The sequence below is a fragment of the Centrocercus urophasianus genome, unplaced genomic scaffold (assembly GCF_019232065.1).
Source record: "Centrocercus urophasianus isolate 14NV4802_14NV808 unplaced genomic scaffold, USGS_Curo_1.0 seq_10, whole genome shotgun sequence".
Taxonomy (NCBI): Eukaryota; Metazoa; Chordata; class Aves; order Galliformes; family Phasianidae; genus Centrocercus; species Centrocercus urophasianus.
In genome coordinates this window covers 38,365,783-38,378,867 of record NW_024884142.1, presented here as the reverse complement: position 1 = coordinate 38,378,867, position 13,085 = coordinate 38,365,783, and the positions used below count along the sequence as shown (strand labels likewise).

The window sequence follows — 13,085 nt, the reverse complement described above, 5'->3', positions numbered from 1 at the left end:
AAAAAAAAAAAAAAAAAAAAAAAAAAAAAAAAAAAACCACCCCACACAACTAAACTAAACTCTTCCTCTTCCCAGTGCTATTCAGTGAAAGGATGGGGAGAAATTGGCATGAAATACAGGAAATTCAGTTTAAATGTAAAAGATATGTATTTCTTTACTGTGAGGGTGATCAAATGCCAGGAACTGCCTGCTGAAGCTGTGGAGCCTCACCTCAGAGACGGTGAAAAATCCATCCAGGCACAGCTCCAGGCAGCCTGCAGCAGCCAATTCCTAGAGGTCTGCTCTAAACTCAAATATCTTTTGATTATCTGAAGTTACTGGATTAACTCAAACTGGCTAAAGAGCAGATACATTTTAAAACATGACATAATGCAGCTTGAGAATAGTCCACTACATTTATCCATGCAAAACAAGTACATAAATAAAGGAAAAAGAGCCCAACATTTAAACGTAAAAAAATTTAAGTCTAACAATACTGCTGCACAACAAGCTTAAGAAATCAAATCATGAGAAAAAAGAATTAGCACTATTGGAAAACCAAGCCTGCTTTGCCTCTGGACTCATAGTAAAAAGAATCATCACTATGGTTGGGCAAACAACACTAAGCTTTACTACATCTAGCTGAGTCTAGCAAGAGGGTCTATTAATAAGCATAAGTTTTGCTAACTTCCTCTTTAGACAGCAGTTATTCAGGCTACCTCAAATCAGGAAGGGATTTTAGGAACAAAGAACACAAGCCAAAATGGATGAATGACGACAAGCAGACTACTGGGACCAATTAATCAAAACAAAGTTGAAAATGAAGCTTTCCAATTTCCTTCAAAGTCCACTGTCTAAACTGCACTGCATGTAGGTATGAACAAAAAGCAGCCAAGCAAAATATTAGTTTATATAAATAATGCAGAATGGATAGCACAGTTTCATCGTAACTTACATAACAAAACTGCAATACAAATCACACCATCAAATTGCGAAGTATCATTTGGAATATGAAACTCTACCTTCCTTCTCCATATCACAAAATGCTGTAGAAGAACTGAACAATGCCAAAGAAGGAACAGTAACTAATAGCATGAAAAGAAGTATTTCACATGAAAGAGTTGGAAGGTTTATCCAAGGAAAAGACATTGGGAGACCTATGTGAAAACACACACCAGGCATAAATAACTTCATCTAAAACTAAGCTGTCAGATGACAGACCAGCAAACCATTTAGATAAGGTGTGCTCAAAATTAAGATGAGAAAGAAATCCCTCTGCTACTTAGATATCAAATTAAGATGGATTTTTTGTCCAGATTTCCCCCCTCCCCCTCTACCTAGCCATACTCTGCTGCTTCTTATTTGGATTAGAAATCAGAGTGCTTGGTACAAACATTACCAAGGATAACACTGAAAAAAAAAATAGTTTTAACACTAATTTATCTTACAAATAAAAAAAAAAATAAGAGAAATGTTTAAAAGTTCCTGTAAACCGAAATTGAACATGAGGTTAAAATAGCTTAAAATTCCATTATTTACTTCAATGCATGTAACTAGATTAATGTAGATGCAGGAAAGATGGTACAGCAGGCAATCTTTCCAGAAAGATTTAATGTGCAGAGTTGTTACAGAAGCCAGTCACCTTTAGGCTTCTACAAAAGCCACATACATGAAATTAAATTCCTACTTCTAAAGATGATGGAATCATAGAATGGCTTGGGTTGGCCTTTAAGATCATCTAGTTCCAACCCTGCTGATACAGGCAGGGACACATCCCACTAGACCAGGATCACAAAAATAAAAGGACATCCCCTGTTTAAAGTCCTAAATCAGCTACTAACTCGTAACTCCACTGAAAAACTCCACTGGAAATGGACACAAACATCTGCAAGCAAAACCCTTATGCTGTACTGCATGATATGTTATAGTTAGGAGGTGTAAATGTACTTCTTTTACTCAAGTATGAAGGACAGACCACAAATCTGAAATGAAGAAATGACAAAGTTCAACATGAGTTTAAGTGTTCCATACCACAGAACTGGAGGTTCAACAAAAAGAAAGTACTGTCAATGACTAAACTAAATAAGCTGTTCTGATGTCCACATAGTCTATTCATTGCACTGAGCCAATGAAGAGATGTCTGCAGATCACTTCACTTTTATTGGTTAGACCATCCTCAAGTATCCTACACACCAAATTTTTAAATGTAAACCTTGTTCTGACATCAATTTCTAAGACAAGAAAAAGTAAGGGCCTACGGGATTATCAAGACATGCCTTTCATTGCCATTGTGTTTTTCCACCCAACTTGTTTCTCAAGCACAATGAGCAATGTATGGGCACATTTTTCCCTAAGTTTTACACTTAGCATTAGGAACACCTCTCTTCTGTAGTTGTGCATCAATTAGCTTTGAAACTAAGAAACTAAGAAACTAAGGAAACCAGCAGTGCATTATAAAAGCTCTTGGTTTCCTAGCCTATAAGTAATACAATTAATACTGTATACAAATTACATTCAAAGATTTTGATCAAAACAGGAGTTGGAATCAGTTGGTCCCCTAAGTCTGTGGGCTCTACACAACAGGAGCTCTTTCAACAACCATTCCAAATGCAGTAACGTTGGTAGTCGTAGTTACTCATCCCATTTAGCCAGTGTCCATCCTGCACTCTAGAGATAGGCCGGCTGCCCCACCTGCAGATTTGGCTCCTCTGACTCCTTATCTACCAGGCAGAACAGCTTCTTGGCTACACCCTCCTCCCTTCTGCCTTCCCCTGTTTTGCCTTTCACACACAAATATCCATCCCTTAAAGAAATAACAAACATACACCATGCACTATAGTCTAGTCAACTCCTCTCTGCAAGGAAAGCATGAAGCAATGTACAACCACTGGCTGATCTCATACAAAAAACTTAAGTGACACCTATGTTTCTGGCAACATCTAAGTAAATCTGTAATGAGAAGAAAAGTTTAATTCTGCACTGCTATGGTTAAATTAACAGATTCCACAAACACCTGAGTCCCAGGACTGATTATCTGGAACATTCATGCCTCCCAAAAAAAAAAAAAAAAAAAAAAAAAAAAAAATTAAGATTTTAAAAATTTTTTAACATTTTTTTTCCCCCCTCCTCTTAGAATAATTAGAATATTAAGCTTTATATTCCAAAGAAAAAAAAACATACAGCAAGGAAATTTTCACTGTTCTCAGATTCATTAAATGTTTACCTGCCACTGCCAGTTTTAAGTGGCAGTTAGTTTGAACAAGAGACTGACCAGATTATGTGCCATGATCAATACTATGGGACTAGGGTTTTCCTCTAACACTGAAGTCACACTGACTTTATCCATTAGTCATCCTTTTCCCTCCCTACAGCATGTCAGCTAATCCATCAGTGTTCAATGAGAACTACACTAAATGCATTCTGCCATTTCTGATACCACATCATGATTTCAGTTGTTTGAGTCTTGCTCTTATTTCAGACAAGATCACAAACAGCAGACAATGAAGAATTAAGGAACAAAAAGCCCTGTATGACAGCTGCTGCTTAGTTCTTCAGGAGATTTAGGGTGCTTTCAGATATTAAAAGAAAGAGCACCCTTTCAGCTGCAGTTGTGCTGTTTAAAGGAGACACTTCTGTATTTGCAGCCCCTCTCTATCACACGCACATAGATCATCTAGTCAAGGCAGCTGTTTGATGCTATTTCCCCTGGACCTAAACCTAAAGCACAACAACAACAAAAAGAGTACCTTCAGCATCACCCAAACCATACTACATCAGATCACAAATAAACATCAGCTATAACTTTTATTTCTTAAATAAAATGAAGAAAGAATTAATACAGGGCGTGGTGTCTGCATCTCCCCAGTCTCAGAACTTATCCTCCTTTCCAAAGCAGGCTGCAAAAGAACATAGCTACACAGCTAGGTCCCTTTTTTTTCCCCTTCGTCTCCCTCTACAATTTTCTGAAGCTGAGCAAAGTTTCAAAAATATGGGTGGAGAACACTCCCAATCTCATCTCACTTTAAGACCAGTGGTGCATTTAGCCATCTGGAAGTAGAAGATTACTCCAAGCCTCCTCTCGTTGACTATTTTGACTACACCATTATCAAAACAGTCACATTTTTAAGCAAAAGAATCCTATCCTGGGTTACTAGAGAACCAGACCCTCAGAAAACAACCAAACCTATATCTCTGTTCCACAAACAGACAGAATAGCAGACACCTGTGTGATTCCTCATTTCCAACGAGTGGCTTTCAGCTCATCCTGCAAGCGTTCCCACAACCTCCTCTGCACAACCCTGTTTACTCCTCATGCAGTTCTGTGCAGCTCAGGCATCTGGCTCCAAGTATCTGTTTCCCTTCTCTGAAATACATTTGGACATCAAGTGCCTCACGCTGGACATCAGCAGCACTTCATACTTCCAGCTGAAGAACTTCAGAGCTTACCCATGATCACAAAGTTTAAACACGAGAGTGCCACACATAGCTCCACAGCAGCATTCTCACTCAGTTCAGTCAGAACACTTGCCTTGGAAACACTGTTACTGAGACGGGGATTTGGAGGTGAATTAGCTTTGTTTTTCCTCTTACTTCTCAACATTAGGCCCAGTTGATCTTTGTCAGTTTGATACTGACAAAGAGTTTTCAAAGTGCATTTAAAAGCTCCCCGAGCTGCAGAAGTTTCCTGGAAGGCTTACCCTTCTGCAGGGCTGGGTAACTGCTGTACTTTTTAAGCAAGAAACAGATAAAACAACAAATGTTTTTTAGTGTTGCTTTTCTTTTTTTTTTTTAATGTTTTATGTTATGTTCTAAATAAGCCAACCTCATGGTTATTTGTCATTAAAGCTGTCATAATTACCCACTCGCTAAAATTGGAGAGCCAAAACCCTCCTGTCCTCAGCTTGCACAAAGCACAAAACACTTTCCAAGAAGAACACGTGTGCAATACACAGCTGCCTTTGACTTCGCGCATACACACGCGGCGAGAACGACTAAGATCAGTACCGGCAGAGGGGAGATTTGAGCGTGCTGCTATTCGCACTGAGCTTCGTAAGCACCATTCACTCCTTTATTTCCCCACGACACGCGGTGCCAGACAGCTAAAAATACCGCCGCGGAGCGCACCTGCTCCTCTCCCGCAGCTCCACCTCGGGCGCCGAGAGCCCGGCCCCAGCCCTATGCTCGCAGCCCCGGGCACGCCGCCTCGGCCGGGAGCGGCCCCTCAGCCCCTCACCTGTTTTAAAGGCCATCTGCTTGTCCTGCCCGCCGCCGAAGAGCTGCAGCATGGAGACGAAGAGGACCCCGCACGAGTTCTGGATGCCGAAGACGGCGCCGTTGCACCACATGGCGGCCAACATCACCACCCAGCCCCAGCCGCCCTCGGGGGGCTCGGCCGCGTCGCCCCCGGCCGCCGCCCGCGGTACGGCCGCGCTCTCGTCTCCCGCGCACCGCTCTCCGCCGTTCTCCCGCCGCGCTTCCATCGGAGGGCCGGAGGCGGCCGCGGGACCCCCGTCGTCCCGCGGCGGCGGCCGCTCGCTCGCCGGCGCCATCCTCAGCCGCGCCGCTCCGTTCTCCCGGCAGCCCCCCGCCCGCCTCAGCCGCTGCCCGCGGGAGCTGCGCGCATACCCGCGGCGCTTCTGTGCTCGCGCGCGCGCACCCCTTCCTCCTCAGCGCTGCCCTTCCCGCCCCGCGGCCGCCGCTTTATTTTAAAAGGGGGGCTCCCGCGGGGGCGTCAGCGGCGCGAGGAGGCATCCCCCGCTCCCATTGGCTGAGGGCGGGGAGCGTGGCCTCCCTTCCCTTGTGTCCCCCCCTCCCCGCCCCCCTAGCGCAAGGGGTGGGGCGGTGCCGCGCCGTGTCAGCGGCGGCGACGAGCGCCGGTGCCGCCGCCCCTCTGGAGGTGGACGCGAGGCCGCTGACGGCCCCGCCGCGCCGCTGCTGGGGAACGGGTGGGGACGGAGCGGGACGGGGAGTAAACAAGCCCCTGGCCGCGCTCCCGAGCCTGGCTGGCTCCTCGCGGGAATGGGCAGTTCCACCCGGCGGTGTCCCGCCGCCCTCACCCTTCCCGTGCGCTGAGGGGAAAGTAATAATCCCACCTTTGCTGTTTCTCTGTTTTGTCTCTCGGTGTCCTACTCCCTCCTACAAGCCCGTGACCACGATGGAAACAAACCTCGTTCCAAAATACAGCTCGGCTTCACAGACCGTGCCTTGTTTTGCGCAAATTCCTCGGCCGCTCTCCACGTGGAAAGCGGGAGCTGAAGAAAGTGAGCCACACGATGATGTAACGATGTAACGAAAGCCCAAGTCATAACACACGCCGAGTAGGTGTCTTCTTTACGAATGACTGGCTTTTGGAATTAATTGGCCTTTGAATTCCTAAGCCTGCGTACTCTGTGTCCTCCGAATTGCTTTAAAAGAAGCTAATTTAAAAATAGTTAAAAATACAGTTATGATCCTAATGATCCACGTTTTATAGAGGCACAGATCTTGCTGCACACTCCCTCTGTTGCCCAGAGAAGCTGTGGGTGCCCCATCCCTGGAGGTGCTCGAAACCAGGTTGGATGGGGCCCTGGGCAGCTGAGGTGGGGGGTGGCAGCCCTGCCCACAGCAGGAAAGTTGGAATTGTATGATCTTTAAAGTCCCTTCCAACCCAATCCACTCTATGACCCTGTGGTTTGTCTTTTTGACATGGCCATCCAGGTCAAGCACAAAGAAATGGTACGTACATATACAAGAGCAGCAGAATACAGAAAAACTAAAAGCCCGTAACAAAAACTTAGTACAGCTGTATAAAATGCATAAGAATTGTCAAAGCAAAGAGGACTTTTGGGCAACTGGTGAAAAACGCGTTCCCCCAGGGATCAAGTTTTATTCTCTGTGAAAAGCCCCAAATATATCCCAAACAATTTAACAAGCAGAAGCTAACACCCAGCATCCTCCGGTACCTCTGTCCCAAGGCTGTTCTCCAAATCTTGCTGAGCTTTCTTACAGTAAGTTTGGCTTCACCCAGCACCAGGTAACTGTTTGAATAGTTCAGACAGATCAAACCCTTTTTGGAACCAGATTCGATCTTCAGTACGCTTGCCAACAATGATTAACCTAATTAAACTTTTCAGTTGCATAGAAATAAACAAGGGCAAAATCCAAGACTGAGACTTAGTGTGGCTGATCAGACAGGTCATGGTTCTACAAGCACTTACATATATTTCTGTTACGTAGACTCTTCAGATCACTTCAGCCCCCTTTGTGAACGGGGGGCTGTGACCTCTATGGTATATGGACAAATGTGCTCGTAGCAAGAACCGTGTGGTTTTTTTTTCTGTTTTGGATGGTGCTCAGCAAAACATAAGACTAATTATTTCTCCCTGTGTTTTTCAATATAGTACTTATGTGTTACTGTTTCATTTCCCTGTTTTCCCATAAACACTGTCAATTACTCCTCCAGCTTTTTAAAAGTAAAGGATGTGATTTTTTTTTAAAACCATTGTGAACATATTATGTGCAACTTCTGCTTCAGGACATTTTCATAATGGATTCTATTTTACAGTTCGTAAGTGTTGTTTTTCCCTGAGTTAGTATGAATTGACTGTTTTCCCTTTCTCCTCACACTGTTGGGAATGGAGACTCACAAACGCTGTCTCTCTGATGCATATGATTTTTATAAACCTGACGGATGTAGTCAATTTGTATGTTCCTCCAGTATTCTCTATCTTATTGAGCTATTTATACTGTCAGAACAACATGGTTTATGTTATCAAACATTAGGGTAGGTGGGGCTTTCCTTTAAGGGAGCTTGCTAGAAGTCTTAAGTAGACATCTAGGGAAATTTAGTACCACTTTCTCTTCGGCACACTGTGCTCCTGTCAAAAGCTAAGTCTCTTCCCTTTTGAGAAAGGTCTCTAGAGATCTGAGCTATTTCCCTCATAGTTCTCAAGAACAATAAGGAGTCACTCTTCCAGGTTAGATAATTTTCGATCTCCACCTTCTATAGAAAATGTGCTTTGCAAACAGAACATGAGCAATTTTAACCACAGTTCGATATCCATACATTTTTATCCCAAATAATTCACAATAAAAATATTGGTCTTCGAATATTTTAATCAAAGAGTTGGGGGTTTTTGCTGCTTGTTTGTTTGCTTTTTTAAGAAAAAGACTAGTTGAAAGAAAAAACATACACCTGGTATATTAAATACCTGATATTATAGATAATATATATCCGATATTGAAGATATTCCTGAAAGTCAGGCCAATTTTTTATGGCTCTGTTATTTGTGCTCTGCATGATCACAAGAAAGACAGTTGCTCGTGAGAAAGAAAAACAATAATAGAAATAACAGTAAAGCAGAAACAAAAGTGAAAAAATAAATCAGCAGAGACTGAATCAGCTGACAAATAAAGATTTTGAACTAAGATGTGAGAAGCATCTTGGTTTTGTCCCTGTTGATTCATTCTTGCTGATTGTCATTCACTTGCTATGGTGGTGCTCAGGCTATGCCTAATTTTGAATCAATATAGCAAATGCCCATTTCAGGTAGGAATTTACCCTGTCCTTTCTGGGCTGTCAGTAGCGCCTTCTGCAACTCTACCTGAAACTCCAGACAACAACCTAGTAAATATTCACTCCCTGTATCACAAACTATTGAAAATAGACCAGTTCTTCAGCAGTTCTCACCTGTAGTACATGTTTCAATTACCAAATACGTAAAAAGATAAAATTATTGCCAATATAATTCAAGCGTGCTGTTAGTGACATGTCAGGACAGCTTTTTCCATAAATCATTTCATCTGTAGAAAATTTTAGACTTACATAGTATTCTGCAAAGGCAAAGAGGACAGAATGCCAAGTCTGAAGAGTACGTATTCAGAGTTTTATTTTTTCTTCTTCTCTTGAGTAGTTTAGAATTCGTACTGCACTCAATGAAAAGTGTATGCCTATGCATTCAGGAAAAAATAGGCCTTTAGTAAAATGCTTATTGTGTCCATCAAAAATGCTCAACCTTTATCACAAATCTTCAACAGGAGGAACAATAGGTGCAAAACCAAGAAATTCTGCACTGTATGGAGAGGATAACGCAGAATTCTGCAGCCACTTAGAGTAATGCATACGCTTAATCATTAAGCCATCCAGTCGTTTAATTTTCAGCTAGTATTTATAATGCACCTATTCAACAGAAGGATTTGGCCTTAAGTCAGAAAGATGAGATAAACAGGATGGCCATTAAAACACAAAAACACACGCTATCACCAACTGTGTGAAGATCAACATCAGATTAAATCCAGTTCAGTGAGTAGTGTTTATGCATCTCTCAGCCAGACAGGATGTTCTACTGATGTTTCAGACTGGGCTCCTGCTGAGCAGTGTGGAGCACAGGGATTGCATCTCACCGTGCAAGTAAGTCAGTCACATGTTCAAAGATACAAAGAAGAGACTTGTGTTCTGTGGGGAGCACTGGGAGGGTCAAGCCATTGTTTTAGCATTTGATAATATCTGCAGTAAGAGTTTCCTAAAGGGCTATTATTTGTCAAAATATAGGTTCCCTCCTACTTCACAAAAAGCAAGAGTGTTTTCGGTTTTCATCATTTCTAAAGAAAAAGAGTACAAATAGAGATGGAAAGAACAGCCTAATATCTAATTAGTGAAGCTGAGAGTAAGCAGTGGTTCTGATTCTCACCCTTACGTTCATTTAAAACAACAGTTCCAGACTTACTATTTTCTTTTCTGAGTTCACCTAAAACATACGTTCTGTTTCAGGTCTCAGGGACCTGAGACATAACTCATCTGAAATTAACTTTGGTTTTAGTTTTTTCCTTCAGCGATGGGACCTGGCAGGCTGTTATCTGGGACAGTTAGAGCTGCTGTTTATTGAAGGTAGTTAAGTGAAAGAAAGTAGTAGCGATTAACCCATAAAAGCTCTCTGCCACCTACAAATCTCCAGTTGCACAAAGTGGTGTATTTGATTGAAGTCTTTCAGCATTGAAGTCCTTTGTTCTGCCTCCTAACGAGCTACACTGTGAGCATCTGATCAGAGCTGGTCATCTACGCACTGTTTGTAGGAGGGAAAAGGAAATTCCAGGGGACAATTCATAGGAATTTACTTTAAACATTAACATTTATGATGAGATAAGTGATATTAAAGGAGACCAGATGAATAACTTAGATGTAGGTACGAGAACTCTAGGCATCTAAGATTTGGTAGAGTTAATCCCACCTTCAGATACCAAGTGGAAGATCATCTTCAGATAACTTTTATGCAGATTCCAAAAATGTAGTTTGTTTTGATCCCATTGCAAAATGAGGAAGCATGACGAATACATTGTCCTCATGTGATCATTCACCTTTTCCTTGGCAGTGAAATAACGAACACTGTTGGCAACATTCTCATTCAGCTTCAAAGTTAACTTCTGTTTCAAATGAGTAGGAACTGCTTCAAGCCATTGTTTTAGGCTGTCTTTTAGGCTTGGTTTGATACCACTATGCAGGTCAAGTATAGCTTCATCTATTATCATAGGATCTAAGCACCTCAAAGTTCCTTCCTTTGTTTACATACGTTTGATATCTTTCAGACCACCTTTGCAATCTCAAGAACTCAATTTTGCTTTAAACAAGTAAAGTATCAGAAAAGCAAATCTTTTGTCAAATAAATCTGATCTGACTGTAGTCTAGCAGCAGATTTTGTTTGCCTGCTCAGTTTCTGCCTCTGCCAATACTCTGCAGCAAGTGACCAAGAACAGAAGTGACACTGATCATGATTGCTTGCTTTTTAAGATTATCCACGTCTATTCCAAGTAAATGTACTTTGTTCATCACAGTTTGCTTTTTGTCATCTTGAAAGTGCTTCAGTATGCAAGGCTGGAACAAGGGTCAACAGATGTTGTGGCCTCATTTCACGGTATGATTTATAACTCTGTCAGCACCTTGCTTACTAGGTAAGCAAAACCATGTATCTGTGTGAGTCAGTTCAAATATGAAGGCGCATTTAAACTGTTAACTTCTGTGGAAGTCTTTGCAAATTGAACTGATTTCTATAGAGAAATACAAACAGTAGGATAAAAAAAAATGTCATTCGAAGGGTAGTGTAAATATACTAAATATATCAAGGAATATTTTTCAGATTGGGTACATGTTTGCACTGAAAAAAACAGATTGTGTTGTTTTAAAGTATAAAAGAGATAAACAAGTAAGAAAAAGGCAATCTTTTTTCTTTTTTTTTAAGTTACTGTGACATCTCTACATCCATTTCTTAGCTGCTACTGGAAATCCTGATTTTAAAGTGAAATATGCCACATCAAAAAATCCATTCAGTTGCAGGTCAATTCAGAACAAAATTTACATACTCTCTATGGTTTGACTTTCTCCATTTGTCAGATATTTTACTCACAATTCATCCCCAGTCTAGTAACACGGAAAAATAGGTTTTAAGAAAAGGAATATAGAACTGCTTCGTTCAGCTTATTTTTGTGAAGTAAATAATGTGAGAGTTGCTCTTAGTGCCATCAATCATCACCTCTCTTAAAAGGAGAACTGAAGTACTTTTGTATTGACAGGGATTTTTTTTTTAAGTGAAATAAATCACATATCAATGCCCTTTCTCTAAATGCTTAGTTTACCTGGTGCTAAGTAAAAAGGTATAATTTTCCAAAAAGTAAACACACACACAGATCCTGCACTTTCTAGTTATACTCTTATAAAAGTCCATCCCTACTAGACAAACAGGGTAATCCTTACTTTAGGTATCATGCAGTGACGCAGTGTCTTTTACTTTAGTAAAACTTTTTTTCTCATCTAAGTCTTCCCTCTTCCTCTCACTAGGGTAAAATGAAGGTAATTTTAATTAAGGCTTAGTCATATTTTGTATTAAATTAAGCTTCACCTAAAACTTTCCACTAGAAATCTTTAAGACTTCTACTTTCTTCATCTTCTAAGCCTTTAAGAACTCTTCAGCTGCTTGATAATCCGGCACATAGAGCACCATCCTTAAGGGAAAAAAGGTATGACAAATCAGCACTATGATACAAATCCAAACCACTTAACCCACAGGAATGATTCCTAAGCACATAGGAATTTGATTTATAACCATGTGCAGTTTCAAAATTCACTGTGATGGAGTCTAGTGCAGGATAATACTGTGCACTCACTGACAAGATTTGGCAGTCATTAAGACCTACAGCGCTACTGACTAGGCCTGAAAACTGGGCACTGTCTGGCGTATAACTCCAAATTTAGGGTACATTTGTTAGGTAGAATGGCATCATTTATTATTAAGTCATTTTCAGTTTCCGTTATTAATCTGCAAAGCTATCGGATGGAAAAACCACTTTCCTGGCAGTTCAGTGAACCCAGCTATAGTCAGAAGTTAGAGACACAAACCTGAGGTCTCACCTTAGCTTTTACAGAGACACTGCTATTTTGGGATGACCTGCAAGGGGATTTGTGTGTGCTTTAGTTTCTTCTCCCTTTGCTATTCCTAGGATGCAGGAGCAACACGAGAGCTAGCCTTATGTATTCTGGCCAAGATGCATGCTTTTTATCAAGCTCATTTTAGGGAGCAATCTATGCATGAGATACTAACTGGAACCACTAATTGTCACACGTGGGTTGATTTCTGATCTCTGGGTAGACATCATTTTGTTGCTGTTGTGTTCATCCTTTGCTCAGGCATTTCAGAGCCTCTCTGCTGCAGACAAACCAAGTGTCACTACCCCTGAATTTCCGCTGCAAATTGCCAGGTACAGATTCCCTACGTAACCCCACTGTCACCACTGTGAGTTTTTTCTGCCCCTTACCCTTCATCAGCCTCTCTAATTAGTCGGCAAATTCTACCCTCATCTGCTTTGCTGATCCCAATAACATGGTTTCCTAAGAACTGTTTTCAGAAACAAGTTTGGTGTTGAAGCAAGGGGCACAACCTCAATGCAGGAATTTCTTATCCATAAACACATGAGGAGAGTGATAGGTTTATTTGTTTTTAAACAAGCTTTTGAACATGGTCCCTGTGGTCTGCTCAAACTATTCCCCACCAACAACAGATTCCAGGACGCCTTTGAAGCCTGAGGCCAGACAGCCCTCCAGACTTCCTCTCCGACTGCTGGTTTCTGGTGCCATGCATGCT

At 41.6% G+C, this 13,085-nt stretch overlaps 1 protein-coding gene across 1 annotated transcript in view; it reads right to left on the bottom strand.

Annotated features, from left to right (window-relative positions):
* The window catches only part of SLC16A10 (solute carrier family 16 member 10), a 66,254-nt gene extending 60,726 nt beyond the window's left edge, over positions 1 to 5,528 (bottom strand). Inside the window, exon 1 of the mRNA XM_042813859.1 lies at positions 5,213 to 5,528. Within this exon, the coding sequence (XP_042669793.1) occupies positions 5,213 to 5,528 (316 nt within the window). The remainder of the gene's footprint in view (positions 1 to 5,212) is intronic.
* Between the last annotated feature and the right edge of the window lie 7,557 nt (positions 5,529 to 13,085).